At 42.8% G+C, this 13,622-nt stretch overlaps 1 protein-coding gene and 3 non-coding genes across 5 annotated transcripts; all 4 read left to right on the plus strand.

Moving 5' to 3' along the window:
• Window positions 1-4,997: 4,997 nt before the first annotated feature.
• Window positions 4,998-11,448, plus strand: Rabggtb (Rab geranylgeranyltransferase subunit beta). Of its 2 annotated transcripts, none has more exons than XM_004653629.2 (9): window positions 4,998-5,017; window positions 6,395-6,502; window positions 7,334-7,531; window positions 7,861-7,966; window positions 8,564-8,616; window positions 8,697-8,807; window positions 9,305-9,430; window positions 10,498-10,647; window positions 10,951-11,448. In XM_004653629.2, the coding sequence occupies exons 1-9, from the start codon at window positions 5,015-5,017 to the stop codon at window positions 11,089-11,091; spliced, it is 996 nt and encodes a 331-aa protein (XP_004653686.1). In that variant the 5' UTR covers window positions 4,998-5,014; the 3' UTR covers window positions 11,092-11,448. The 2 variants fall into 2 exon arrangements, with proteins under 2 accessions (XP_004653686.1, XP_044994598.1); XM_045138663.1 differs by lacking the exon at window positions 4,998-5,017 and adding an exon at window positions 5,562-5,705.
• On the plus strand, window positions 6,164-6,243 carry LOC123456144. Its single transcript, XR_006634359.1, has one exon. It is a non-coding gene; the product is annotated as a small nucleolar RNA SNORD45 (small nucleolar RNA).
• LOC123456145 lies at window positions 6,616-6,696 on the plus strand. The gene has a single exon (XR_006634360.1). It is a non-coding gene; the product is annotated as a small nucleolar RNA SNORD45 (small nucleolar RNA).
• On the plus strand, window positions 7,597-7,665 carry LOC123456146. Its single transcript, XR_006634361.1, has one exon. It is a non-coding gene; the product is annotated as a small nucleolar RNA SNORD45 (small nucleolar RNA).
• Window positions 11,449-13,622: the final 2,174 nt, after the last annotated feature.

Consider the following 13,622-nt stretch of genomic DNA (forward strand, 5'->3'; position numbering starts at 1 on the left):
AGAAAGGTTCACAGCTAAGGAAAATCTTCCAATTAGCTATTTGTATATTAGACAGGACGCAACTTGGAAACCTATCCTTAGTTATTAAAAAGTGAGGCATCATGGCACATACTTGTAACTCACAGTGGAGAGGCTGTGGCTTGGCCCAGAGGACTGAGTTAGAGGTCAACCTGGGCTACATAATGAGCTCCTGTCTCAAGAAAAATGAGAAGAATGAGTAAATCTCGTTAAAGACTACTAATATGGGCATGAGTGTGACTCCGTGTTAGTGCGTGCCTAGCGTGTTCAAGGCCTTGATCCCCAGGACCTCTCTCCCATAATGTGCAGCAGTAGAATGTGTCTTAGACGGCTTGAAGCGCGTGGCTTAGTTACACAGGAATGCACCTCTCAGCGTGCTGGAAGCTGTTACTCCAAGGTCAGCTGAGAGTGCCTTCTCCCGGGCTCAGACTATCTCTGACCGCACCCTCATGCAGACAGGAGCTGCCTGCTAGGTACTGGTCTCGCACAGGACACTCATGGCGCAATTAGCTCCTGTGATGGTTCATCTCTAGTTGTCAACATGACAGGATTTAGAATCATCATGCAAGCAAGTCTCTTGGACTGTGTGTGAGGCATTTTCTAGATTAGATGAATTGAGATGGAAGGCCCCATCTTGACTGTTGGCAGTGCCATTCCATGGGCTGGAGGGCTGCAGGACGCCCTCTGAGCACTAGCAGTCACTGCTCTCCACTTCCTCCTGCTGGCATGATGGCGACTTCAGGGTTCTGTTCCTCGAAGGCTTCTCCAGTCCCCTCCCCCCAGGATGACCTTCCTCCTGAAACCAAAAGCCTAATCAAACCATTAAACCCATTTCCTTTTTTAAAAAAAAGTTTTGTTGTTGTTCTTTGTTTTTGAGGTAGGGTCTTGCTATAGCCCAGGCTGACCTGTAATTCACTGTGTGGCCTCAAACTCACAGTGACCCTCCTACCTCTGCCTCCCAAGTACTGGGGATAAAAGGTGTGCACCACTATGGCAGGCTAAACCCTTTTCTTTTTAAGCTGCTCTGATGAGGTATTTTGTCCCAAAAATACTGAAGTAACTAATATAGCTCCCAAAGGGTGATTAGATTTCAACATAATCAATTTTAGAGGGACATAAATATTCAGTTCACAACCTGCTTGCGTTGAACTTAACATAGATAAAGCAAAAGGTTTAATAAGGTTCCCCCCCCCTTAAACTCAAATTACTATACTTAGTTGAATGTCCAAGATCCATCGTGAGTAATTTTGAACATTTAAAGGTACTTGCTTGTAAAGCCAGCCTTCCCGGGTTTGATTTCCCAGAACCCACATAAAGCCACATGCACAAAGTGACACATGGATCTGGAGTTTGTAGTGGCAAGAGGCCATGGTATGCCCATTCTCTCTCCCCCCCATCTCTCTGCTTGCAAAATAAATATTTTTTGTAAACAAAGATGTCTCTGAGCTAGCAGTTTCTGTAAGAATGATTTTTTTTTTTCCCTTTAAAATCTTATCTTTTTTGGTTGTTCTGAGATGAGGGCACATTATATATAGGCCAGGCTGGCGTCCAATTTACCAAACTCTTGTCAGCTGGGCTATTAAACATGCACTATCACATCTGGTTAGAAGTTAATTTTCACAACTGCTAATTTGGAAAGTGTTTTATAGAACTACTCATTCACCTCTACAAGCCAGTCAGGATAGAGATCTTTATTATGAGATCTATTATAAAGCTCATTGGTTTATCCTATTCAGAAGTGCAGAAATATTTCATAGATATGTAATAAGAGGTGGAAGCACACTGAATTTCAGATCTATGACTTTTTAAAATATATTTATTTGAGAGAGAGAGATGGGCGTGCCAGGGCCTTCAGCCACTGCAAACGAGCTCCAGATGCCTGTGCCACCTGTGCGTCTGGCTAACGTGGGACCTGAGTCCTAAGCCATCTTCTCCAACCAGATCTGTAACTTTTTTACAGTTCAAAAGTAAACTTCCCAGATTTCAGACCTCAGAGAGCTGTTCTGCCCAGTAGATATAACATTCTAGATGTATTAGGACCAGCAAATACACAAAGATGAACTGAGACAACCCCTTGGTTACCTCACATCTAAGGAAGACCTGATTTGTATAACAATTACCAATTATGTGGCCACCAACAGTCCTTTCTGCTCTCTAGGTAGATAAACTAGAGGCTATGCCTGAACCAGAAATGACACAAAATCAGTAGAGAGAAATCCCCACAAAGTAGAGTAAAAACAAGTTACTTACCAGTTGAAATTCATCCTGAGAGCTGAGAAAAGTTAAGTCTTGGCCTACAGATTCTAGAGCTGTTCTCTAGCAGTGCAGTTTATGTGGTGAAATCATCTAGAGTAGCTAAGTAGATGTCCTCCTAAACTGACAAAAGATAATTTTCAAAATCATGATACATGTAAAATGAATACATCAAAAACTGAATTTAGGGCTGGACAGATGGGTTGGTAGCTAAGAGTGCTTGCCATAGTATGCAGGCCTGAGGGAGCCTTTAACCTCAGCACTTAGATAAACAGTTGGGCATGGGCATGCACATTGGCAACCCCAGTCCTGTGGGGACAGAGACCTGACAATTACTGGGGCTTTCAAAAAACGGCCAGCTAGGGAATTAGGAAGAAATCATCTCGTTAAAACAGGGAGGTAAGTGATGAAGGGAGATACTGAGTATACTCCCCTGGCGTCTGCGGGCAGTCACATAGTGCTGCGTCAGCACACACGTGCAAATACTATGCACACACAAACTATTGTATTGTATTTAAAGGCTGGGCATGGTAGTGTATGCCTTTAATTCCAGCACTTGGGAGGCAGAGGTAGGAGAATCGCTGTGAGTTTGAGGCCACACTCAGAGTACATAGTGAATTCCAGGTCAGCCTAGGCTAGAGCAAGTCCCTACCTCAAAAAAGCAACAACAACAAAATTGTATTTAGCTAGGCATCTTATTCATGCCTGTAGTTCCGGTTACTCTGGAGACTGAGGTAGGTGGATTACTAGGAACTATGAGTTTGAAACCATATTAGCCAACAGTGAGCGCCTGTCTGAAGGTTAAAAAAAAAAAGTTAAAAAAAATAGTTTGTCTTTTGGTTATTCAACTCATTAATCAAGGAGAGACATAATACATCTTAAAATCAATTCTCAAGCCAGGTGTGAGGGCATATGACTGTAATTCCAGAACTTGGGTTGAGGCAAGAAGATTGCTTTGAATTTTCTTAATAAAAATGAACTAATCTGGGCTGAAGGGATGGCTTAGCCGTTAAGGCATTTGCCTGCAAAACCAAAGGGCCCCGATTTGATTCCCCAGGACCCACATAAGCCAGATGCACAAGGGAGTGCACGCGCCTGGAGTTCCTTTCCAGTAGCTGGAGGCCCTGGTTCACCCATTATCTCTCTTCTCTCTGGCTCTTGCTCTCTTTCTCTCTCAAATAAATAAGAATAGTAAGTTTTTTTTTGTTTTGTTTTTTTTAATGAACTAATCTAAGCCCGGCGTGGTGGCAAACGCCTTTAATCCCAGCACTCGGTAGGCAGAGGTAGGAAGATCGCCGTGAGTTCAAGGCCACCCTGAGACTACAGAGTTAACTCCAGGTCAGCCTGGACCAAAGTGAGACCCTACCTCGAAAAACCAAAAAAAAAAAAAAAAAAAACTAATTTGGGTCTGGTGAAAAGGCTCAGGGTTTAAAGGCACTTGCTTGTAAAGCTTGCCAGACTGGATTTGATTCCCAAGAACTCACAAAATGCCACTCAAAAAAAGTGGTGAATCACAAAGTGGCGAATGCCTCTAAAATTCGTCTGCAGTGGGGCTGGAGTGATGGCTTAGCGGTTAAGCGCTTGCCTGTGAAGCCTAAGGACCCCGGTTCGAGGCTCGGTTCCTCAGGTCCCACGTTAGCCAGATGCACAAGGGGGCGCACGTGTCTGGAGTTCGTTTGCAGAGGCTGGAAGCCCTGGCGCGCCCATTCTCTCTCTCTCCCTCTCCCTCTATCTGTCTTTCTCTCTCTGTCTGTCGCTCTCAAATAAATAATTAAAAAAAAATTCGTCTGCAGTGGCAAGAAAGCTTGTCCTTCCCATATACATTTTCTCTCTTGAATAAATGAATACTTAAAACAAAAACGGCTAATCTCCAGTCTTTTTTATAGTTCCGAAGGGAGAAGATGTTATTATTTTATTTTGTTGTTTTGAAACTGGGTTTCATGAAGCCCGGGTTGACCCGGAAATTGCTATCTGGTCCAACAGGTCATTGAACTGCTGACCCTCCTATGCACCTATTCTAGGAGATTTTATTTTCAAATTACAAAACTTATCCAAAACTGTGTTTAATAAAGTTAGGGCACGACTGCTTTATTGGAAAGTAATTTCCAACTTGGAGGACTGGCTATTTGAGATAGGGTCTCTCTTGTTTTCTAACCCCTGGCTGGTATCAAACTCATGGCCAACTTCCTGCCTCAACCTCTCAAAACACTAAAATTACAGGCCTGGGCCAGTGCGTCCTGCTAATGTCCAAGTATTTGAAGTACTGTCCTTAAGGAGTGGAGCGGAGGAGGAGGAGGAGGGAGTTTCAGGTCTAACCTGGCATGAGAAAGCAAACGGAGAGACAGGAACATTTCTTATTCTTATCTCAATGCATAATTTCATTACCTATTTAACACTAAGCCAGCAAGCATTCTACTAATAAACATTCACTTCTGATCCTCGGAATACAAAGTGACTCAAAAAGAAAATTTTCCAAGCGGCATATTCAGACACATGAAAGCCGTTGTTTAAACTTGAGATAAATAGAAACGAGACTGGAGGAGGGAGGAGGGCGCCGAGTGTTTTTGGCGCAGGCAGCGAGGACGCCCATGGCCCGCCGTGGGGTCCTAGCGCGGCGCTGGCGCCCGGGGTCCTTCAGGCAGTTGTGTGGACAGCTGGATCGGGGCGGGGCGCCGCCTCTGCGCAGGCGCGCGGCTGCTGACTCCCCGCGCCCGCGCGAGCCTTGCTCTTTCCGCTGTCGGTCATGGTGAGTGCTGCACGGCGCCGCGCAGGCCGGGACGCCCGGGAGGGAGGGTGGGAGGCCCCGGAGGAGGGCGAGCGGGCGGCCTGGGCTGCAAGAGCTCGTCTGCCAAAGGCAGGACGGACGTCGGGCCTGGGGCGTTTCTTCTGAGAGTTTTTTTACTTGGAGCCAGGAGGGCTTCGGTCACGAGGTGTCCTCCGGCCTGGGCCCCGATCGCAGTCGGTGTGCACCGCGCCCGGCACTCAGGACCGAGAAGACGAGGCATTACTCAGCGTTTCCGCTTCTAATTTTATCTCCTAGCCGTGCCTGGCCGCCGGGTTCGTGATCACTGCGAAACCCCGACCATGTGTTTATTTTCCTCGTACGCTCTTATACAGTCATTACACACGGTTATTTGTGTGATGCTACGAGAAAGTTCTTCTGCACGCCTTTAATCCCAGCACTCAGAAGGCCGAGGTAGAAGGATCGCCCGGAGTTATGTCTGCCTGGACTACAGCGAGACCCTACCTTGAAAAACCAAGAAAAAAAAAGTTCTGAATTTTAAGCGTGCTACAAGGAAAGTCAGTCTTTGGTAATCGTCATGACTACTGGGCAGTCTCAATCCTGAAGATGAAGCAATAGGGACTGCCTTCGGGGGCCACCAACTGCGGGCTGCATCCGGCCTTGGATAGCTCTCAATGCCCAACACAAAATAGTAAATTAATTTTTTTGTTGTTTCTAATTTTCGAGGTAGGCTCTCGTTATAGCCCAGAATGATCTGGAATTCACTATGTAGACTCGGGCTGGCCTCAATCTCACTGCCATCCTTCTACCTCCGCTTCCAGAGTGCCTGGATTAAAAGCGTGCACGCCATACCCCGATTTTTTTTTTCTTGATAGCTTTTCTTGTAATTGAATCTTCTGTGTGTTTTGTAGACAAAAAAAAAATGTTGTGTTGCATTAAGATTGGGCACACTCCATGATTCCTAAATAACTCCATGAATAACTTTGAAGACATAGGATGAACTCTGAAATTTAAATTTTAAGCAAAAATTTTGAGGTAGCCAGACCTCTAAGAAAACTAATCCCCATTCTTTCCTGCCACGTGTTAGGTAGCAGTATATAGTGTCTGTTTTCACTTAGTGCAAAAAACAATTATAGATGGTAATTTTTGGGTCAATGATGAGGTGGCATGTATTCTGAATCTAAAGTTGATTATAAACTACTTTAGCTCTAGAATTACTCTGAGACCTGAAAAAGTACCTGAAACCTAAGACAGCATCCTAATACTTTTAAAAGCTTTTCATCAGATATTTCAGTGTTGCCTTTGGTGAAATCAGCATAAATGTTGATGTACATTGACTATTTTAAAAATAAACTTGTAAAATCTGCTTTACCTTGAAAGGGCACACCACAGAAGGACGTCATTATCAAGCCGGATGCCCCCAGCACCCTGCTACTGGAGAAGCATGCAGACTACATTGCGTCCTACGGCTCAAAGAAGGATGATTATGTACGTAAGAATTCTGTTGAATGCAGGAATAAGCACAGGGCATTGTTGATGGCCTGCTGAAAAAGTCCAACTGGTAATTGTGCCTTACGTATGTGAGTTGGGGTAATCTTCAAGGTCAATGATGTCTTGGCATGTATTACCTGAATCACTGCTGATGTGTGCAATCACTAGCTCTAGAATTACGCTGAGACCTTGAAGGTTTACCGTGAGGTTTAATGTAATTGTCTGGGACAATATTGGCAAAGTAGTGAACTGGATATGGCATCACACTCAGTGCAGTCTCAGCACTGAGATGCTGAGAAGGGACCGTTACTGTTTGGGATAAACCAGAGCTACATATGAGAGCCTGTCTCCAGAAGAGGAAATAACTTGGTTATGGGTGGATATATTCTACTGTAACACCTAGGTCTGAGTCTTGGTGTTATCTGGTGTGAATGTTTTGACTTAGTGTTGTACAGGTTTGTCACTGGGCTTGTGCGGCTCTTGAGCTTATGTGTGCGCTTCACCTGTGACTTCGTTAAACACCCCTTTAACAGGGGTTATTGGGCCGTTGAGCCTAAGTGTGATTCTGCTGACTTTTGTGCAAGTGGGACCTGACTTGGCCACCTATCTCATTAAACCCCAGGTGATCCCACCCCTTACTCAGAACTGCTCGTGTCTTTCTGCTACTGAAGTTTCTGAAGTCCATGCTATTTCCATCTTATTCAGCATGTTTAGACCATTTTTCTTTCCATGTGGCTTAGTATTTACTGAATGAAGGAATAGGTACTTTTATTTGGTACCTCACCTGTCAATAAGATCAGACTGACATTTAAGAAATTTTTCTTTTAGGAGTACTGTATGTCTGAGTACTTGAGAATGAGTGGCATCTACTGGGGCCTGACAGTAATGGACCTTATGGGGCAGCTTGATCGCATGAACAGGGAAGAAATACTGACATTCATCAAGTCGTGCCAGCACGAGTGTGGGGGAGTAAGCGCTAGCATTGGACATGACCCTCATCTTCTGTACACTCTCAGTGCTGTCCAGGTAAATACCTAGAATCCCACCCACCGTCAGGAGGAGACTACACCCTTGTCTTTTCTGTTCTACAAGGTCAGTGATGTCTGGCATGTATTAGCTGAAAGCTAATTTGATGTGATCTAAATTTACACTGAGACCTTGAGAGGGTGTCAAAATAATTTATATGAAGAGAAAGTAGGGAATACCTGTGATGTACTGAGTAACAGCCTCTCTTATGTATTTGAGAAAACTTAACAGACAAAAGGGTATGATACCTGACAACTTACAGCATAGTTCGGGGTGATGGTCCTTGAGCAGATTTGGAGAGTTGTCTACTAAGCCTGCTTGTCTTGCAGATTCTGACTCTGTATGACAGTGTCACTGTGATTGACGTAAATAAAGTGGTGGAGTATGTTCAGAGTCTACAGAAAGAAGACGGTTCTTTTGCTGGAGACAAGTGGGGTAAGACCTCTAGTTGATGCTACCCAGTATGCATGGAATATCCTGCCTGGAGGAGATTTTAAGTTGTTCATCTTTTCAGGTCCCACTAAGCAGTTGGTCTCACTGAAGTAATTGGTCTGCTGGAAGTTCCAGCATGCCCTGTGGTAGGACTGGAACAGGGGGCAAGTCTAAAAGATAAGGTAGGTGTAAGTTTGTCCCCAATATTTAAAAGCTTTGTAGAGTTAAAAGAAACTTGCTGAGAAGAGAAACTAAAACTAATACCATTGAATATGTTGAGTTGGGGACATTTCTTTGATAAACATAGATAATTTCTTTAGGGCTGTAGAAATATAAGGCCCAAGAGACCAGCTGCTTCATGGGATGTGAAACTTTGTAAAGTAGGGTATTTAGTGAATTATTAGAAAATGACAAACCCTTTATGTCATCTGGTTTTAGTTTATATATAAAGGCAGCAAGCTTTAGGTTCTGGTTTCCTTCTGGCTGCCTCATGCAAAGGTTCAGCTGAATTCTTGGAAATGTGGTGCAGGTGTTTTTTTCTAGGAACCTTGTGCTGCCTTGTCTGAATCCTTGATGGTACGGCTTCCTCTGTTTTCCTAGGAGAGATCGATACCAGATTCTCCTTCTGTGCTGTGGCAACTCTGGCTTTGTTGGTAAGTTTTGACTGTTGTGTTGAAGTCTCTATTAAACAACTGTGGATACATTGGCTTTAATAGCATTTTTCTTTTTAAAGGGCAAGCTTGATGCCATTAATGTGGAAAAGGCGATTGAATTTGTTCTGTCCTGTATGAACTTTGATGGTGGATTTGGGTGCAGACCTGGTTCTGAGTCTCATGCTGGGCAGGTAATTTTGCAGATGAAAATTTAGTGCTGGTACCATTGAGGCTTGCTAGTTAGGAACAACTTGTACAAGTGTGTTGACATACAAATAGATGTACCCTCTGAAGCCAAATGTTGATTGTAGTCACCCATGTGTTCTTCATTGGCTTTGAGAAGTGATCTTCCTTTTTAGCCCTCACCTTCCTGTAATCCTTGTATAGCCTGGGCTGGCCTCAAATGTGGTCCTCCTGCCACAGCCTCCCAAGTGCTGTAATTACAGGCATCTGCCTCCATCCAGTTAACTTTTAATTGTCCAAATGAGCCTGTCTTTGCAAGAAAACATTGACATGTAAACAAGCTTGAAAGAGCTGTGAAAAATTTTTTGATAGTATTTTGTTGTGACATTGTATCCTAGTTATTAAGGTCTTATAGTGAAAAATGGAGTTTTAAAAAGTAAAGTTGAGTAGTTTTATCCATGCTATTAAATTATTATACATGTATACTTTATGTCTGTAATTTTAGATCTATTGTTGCACAGGATTCCTGGCTATTACCAGTCAGTTGCATCAAGTGAATTCTGATTTACTTGGTTGGTGGCTTTGTGAACGGCAGTTGCCCTCAGGTGGACTGAATGGAAGACCAGAAAAGGTATTGCTTCTTAATAATGCTCAATGGCAAGTTTGTCTGTTGGATAAGCTTTTCAGTTGTATCTTGAAAAAGTAGAACAGCCTCCTGGATTCTCATTGGTCCTGGTGTCCATTTCCACACTTGAGGAAATAGCATATATATTTATCCCTGTTTAGGCTATAAAAGACATGTTTAGTTTGCTATCCTGAAATAACTGTTGAAGTAGCTAATAGAGAACACAGAATATGCATTCTCAGGCTGGCCTCAAACTCACAGTAATCCTTTTCCTACCTCACCCTCCTGAGTGCTGGAACTAAAGGTGTGCATCTGACTTGGTCATTTTCAAAATTTTTACTTAAAAATAAAAGCTGGCCTTATAGAGAAAGGGTTATTAAATTAACATTTCCCTCCACTATTCTAATGAAAGTGAGTGCCATAGTGAATGCACTTTGAACCCCTAATCTGAAATCCACACTCCTTAGAAATGAAAACTTCAGATCACTGTGTGGTGGCATTGTAGATATCCTATCCTGAAGATGTGCAAGTATTCTGAAATCTCAAACACCTCCTGAGCCTTCTGGGCGTGTATTCAAGTTAGATCCCTTTTGCAAAGCATGTGGCCTCCTTGCAGCTGTATGATGTGGGTACTGTCAAGTGGGTTGTGGGAACCTGTACTTAGAACCAAGAGCAGCAATAATGCACCTGTGAGTCAGTTCTAGGGGCTCATAAAAATGCAGTTCATTGTGGGTCAGAATGCCCAAGTGCAGTCCACAAGTTAGTGGGTTTTTAGCAGGTGTTTCCTACCTGGACAATGCTGGATGGATGAGGACTATCCCCAAGGGTTTCCTACATCTGCTAACAATCTTGGCTACGGGTTGTTGCATTAATGGAGCATGGAACTTGATAGAGATAGGCTGGCTTAGAATGTGGCAGATATGTTCCTTCAGCCACCTTAGTGCTGGCATTGTCAACTTCACTGGTCCACTGTAAACATTTCACTGTTAGGACATGAGATAAGACATATAATTTCTTCCCCTTGAATCTAAGCAAGCAGTAAAGTGGCAATTTATTTTGACTTCCTTCCTTAGTTACCAGATGTTTGCTATTCTTGGTGGGTGTTGGCTTCCCTAAAAATTATTGGACGGCTTCATTGGATTGATAGAGAAAAGCTGCGGAGTTTCATCTTAGCATGTCAAGATGAAGAAACTGGGGGGTTTGCTGACAGGCCAGGAGATATGGTAAGGATTTTTGACAAGTTTGTTACCTTTTTTCACTGTTGCTTTTACTTTCATTGTCTCTGCATTTCCGGTTGTACAAAAGTGCTAATGCATCCAGTGGTTGGTCCAAGTACGCTTTGAAAGTATTTTGTTCTTTGTAACTTAAAATATGCATGAAGGTCAGTTTACAGCGCTTACTCATCACCTATTGCCAAGAAAATGAGGTTGTAAAGGTCAAGTACTGAAAGCATTTTGAAGAATACATTTTGAAGAATACAAAGGAATTGATTGATGTCAGTAACTGTTTGAAATTGTTTTCAATAGGTGGATCCTTTTCATACATTATTTGGCATTGCCGGATTGTCACTTTTGGGAGAAGAACAGATCAAGCCTGTTAGTCCAGTCTTCTGCATGCCTGAAGAAGTGCTCCGTAGGGTGAATGTGCAACCTGAACTAGTAAGCTAGATTGGTGGACAGCGGAGAGTTTAGTACAGTTGTGCAGTCTAACATGTCTGTATTTGTGCTTATCCAGCTTAAAAGTGACTACTGTTAATATTTTGTATATCATTTTAAATTAATTATAAATTATACATATTGTAAAATAAAGACCTATATTGTATTTTCCACTTTAGATCTCCTGTAGTGTTCTGAATAACAGCATTTTGTTTATGCCTTATGTTTGTGTGGCATCTGCATACCAGCAAACTTAGATGAACTGTGTCCTGTAACAATAGTTGATGGAAACGATTGTCAACAGAATGTCAACTGATAAAAAGCAAATGAACCGCATACAAGAATGAAATAAAATGTGGAGAAAATTAAGTTGCTGTTGTATAGCTGTTTTCTTGAAATTAAAAGATTTAACTTCCAGGAGAGGCCCCAAAGATTCAGGAACAGGATTCATTCCCAGGGTTGTGTAAGCAGTACACTGTTGCTGAAGGAAGGAGAGGTGCAGCCACTTGTCAATCATGCAGGGAACGCCAGTGACCATCAGTTGACCTTTATTAACTTGGTCTTACCCTCAGTGATGTGGCTACCAGAGTTGCCCTTGTTCCTATAATACAATGGCCTGGTTCTGATAGCATTGTTTCACCCTGTAGAACTGGGCTTTCACATTTTAGAATAATGGGTTTGAATATGGTCACAGAATAGTGAAGGGCAGCCCAGCTACTGAAGTGGGTTTGTAATTTTTTAGCTTCCTATGGTTAATCAACAAAAGATGGGCTGGAGAGAGAGCAGTTATGGTGCTTGCCTACCTTAAAGCCTAAGGGCCCAGTTTTGACTCACCAGGGCCCACATAAGCCATATGTACAGACAGCACATGTGCCTGGAATGACCAAAGTTTAACTTTTCTCAGTGAAAATAGTGCATTGTATAGTCTGCCAATAATACATGACTTTTGGCCTTAAACTTGAATTCACCAAGACAAGGCACAGAAGAACCACTGCACACAGTGTAACTGCTGGGAAACTTGTTCATTCTTGAGAACATCTTGCTGGAACTCTGGTCACTCGAGTATAATCAGTATTAGAGTGTTTTCTATTTAGACAAGCTAACCTGTAGCATATAGTTTTACTATATTCATGACATTGATTGTTCTGATATGATCTTAACGAAAATAAAAGCAAACTGGGAAGTTTAGAGCATCTGATCTTGGCTTTCAGACCCTCTGCATCTTGCCTGTGTCTTCTGCAGCCCCCACCTAAACACCTTTAGCATTGCCAAATTAAACAATTGATAGTGGATTTTTTTTTTTTCTCCCTCGTGGTCCACACTACCTTAAACTTCCTCAACCTGGAAGTTATTGTACATCATGCCTAGCAGGCACTGGTTTTATTTCTTCCTATTCATAGGCTTTACGGGTAGTTTTTGAGTTCTTGAGGTATAAGATCTCAATTTTTTTTGTTGTTGCAATGTCCAGGATAATAGACATTTTAAGACTAAAGATGTAGCTTGGAGAGATGGCTCAGCTGTAAAAGCCTCTTGCTTGCAACAGCTGATGGCCTGGCTGATTGCCCAGTACCTACATTAAAGCGAAATGTACAAAGTGGTGCCTGTGTCTGGAGTTCATTTGCAGTGGCAGAAGGCCCTAGCGTTCCAATTTTGACTCAAAAAAATACTATGTGCTAGTCAAGTGGTGAAGTCAGTGGTTAAAGGTGCTCGTGAAGCTTGACTTGGCTGGAGTTTGTTTCCCTATGTAAAGCCAGAGGCACAAAGTGGCAAATTGCCTGGCATGCCCATACTCATTCTCTTACAAATAAAACTTTTTTAGGAAAACAAAAATGTCTCAAAGACTGGAGTCATGGCTTGAGGGTCTGATAGGCTATGATCAGCTACATATGCAACAGTTGCATGCATTCAGTATTGATATGAATGTATTCTAATAACAGCGGTGGCCAGAAAATTATTCTGTCCTCTCACTTGGGTCATCTCTTGAAAGTTGATACTAAGTCACCATATTTGAGTAATATCAGAAAGTTCTACAAATCGAGTTTGAACTGCTAAATCTGTGTGAAACTACATTAGAAGTTGAACCACAGGAGCTGTTCCTGTTACTATCCAGTTGGTCTCACCTTGTCATTCCCTGGTCCTTCCCATACCATACACCATGCATGGCGACTTTTGATCATAGGAGCTTTTGTGGATGGACGTTTCCTGCATTTGGTTATAAGACCACCCTGATGTAGGACATGGTACTTATGGGGAAAAGAGGTACAGTACAAGTTCAGCATGCTGCACCCAGGTCCTTGGGTGTCGTGTAAACTATGTTTGAGGCGAGGTTTTACTCTACCTCAGCTGACCTGGAGCTTGCTCTACCATATACCTCCAACTCATGACATCAGCCTCCTGAGTGCTGGGATTTCAGATGTTAGCTGCATGCCTTATATTTCAATCATTACATAGTTCCATTTTAAGTTACACATCCGTGTAAAAAATTTAAAAGCGTGCAACACCTACCTTGCAATAATGGAAATGAGATGTAATCATAAAGGGGA

The sequence above is a fragment of the Jaculus jaculus genome, chromosome 19 (assembly GCF_020740685.1).
Source record: "Jaculus jaculus isolate mJacJac1 chromosome 19, mJacJac1.mat.Y.cur, whole genome shotgun sequence".
NCBI classification, from domain to species: Eukaryota; Metazoa; Chordata; class Mammalia; order Rodentia; family Dipodidae; genus Jaculus; species Jaculus jaculus.

What these genes read in the sequence shown, in the direction of transcription:
- Rabggtb (XM_004653629.2), top strand. An exon ending in CTGAGTCTCATGCTGGGCAG is followed by an intron (nt 8,808 to 9,304) that starts GTAATTTTGCAG and finishes CTGTAATTTTAG; the next exon opens with ATCTATTGTTGCACAGGATT. An exon ending in CTGACAGGCCAGGAGATATG is followed by an intron (nt 10,648 to 10,950) that starts GTAAGGATTTTT and finishes TGTTTTCAATAG; the next exon opens with GTGGATCCTTTTCATACATT.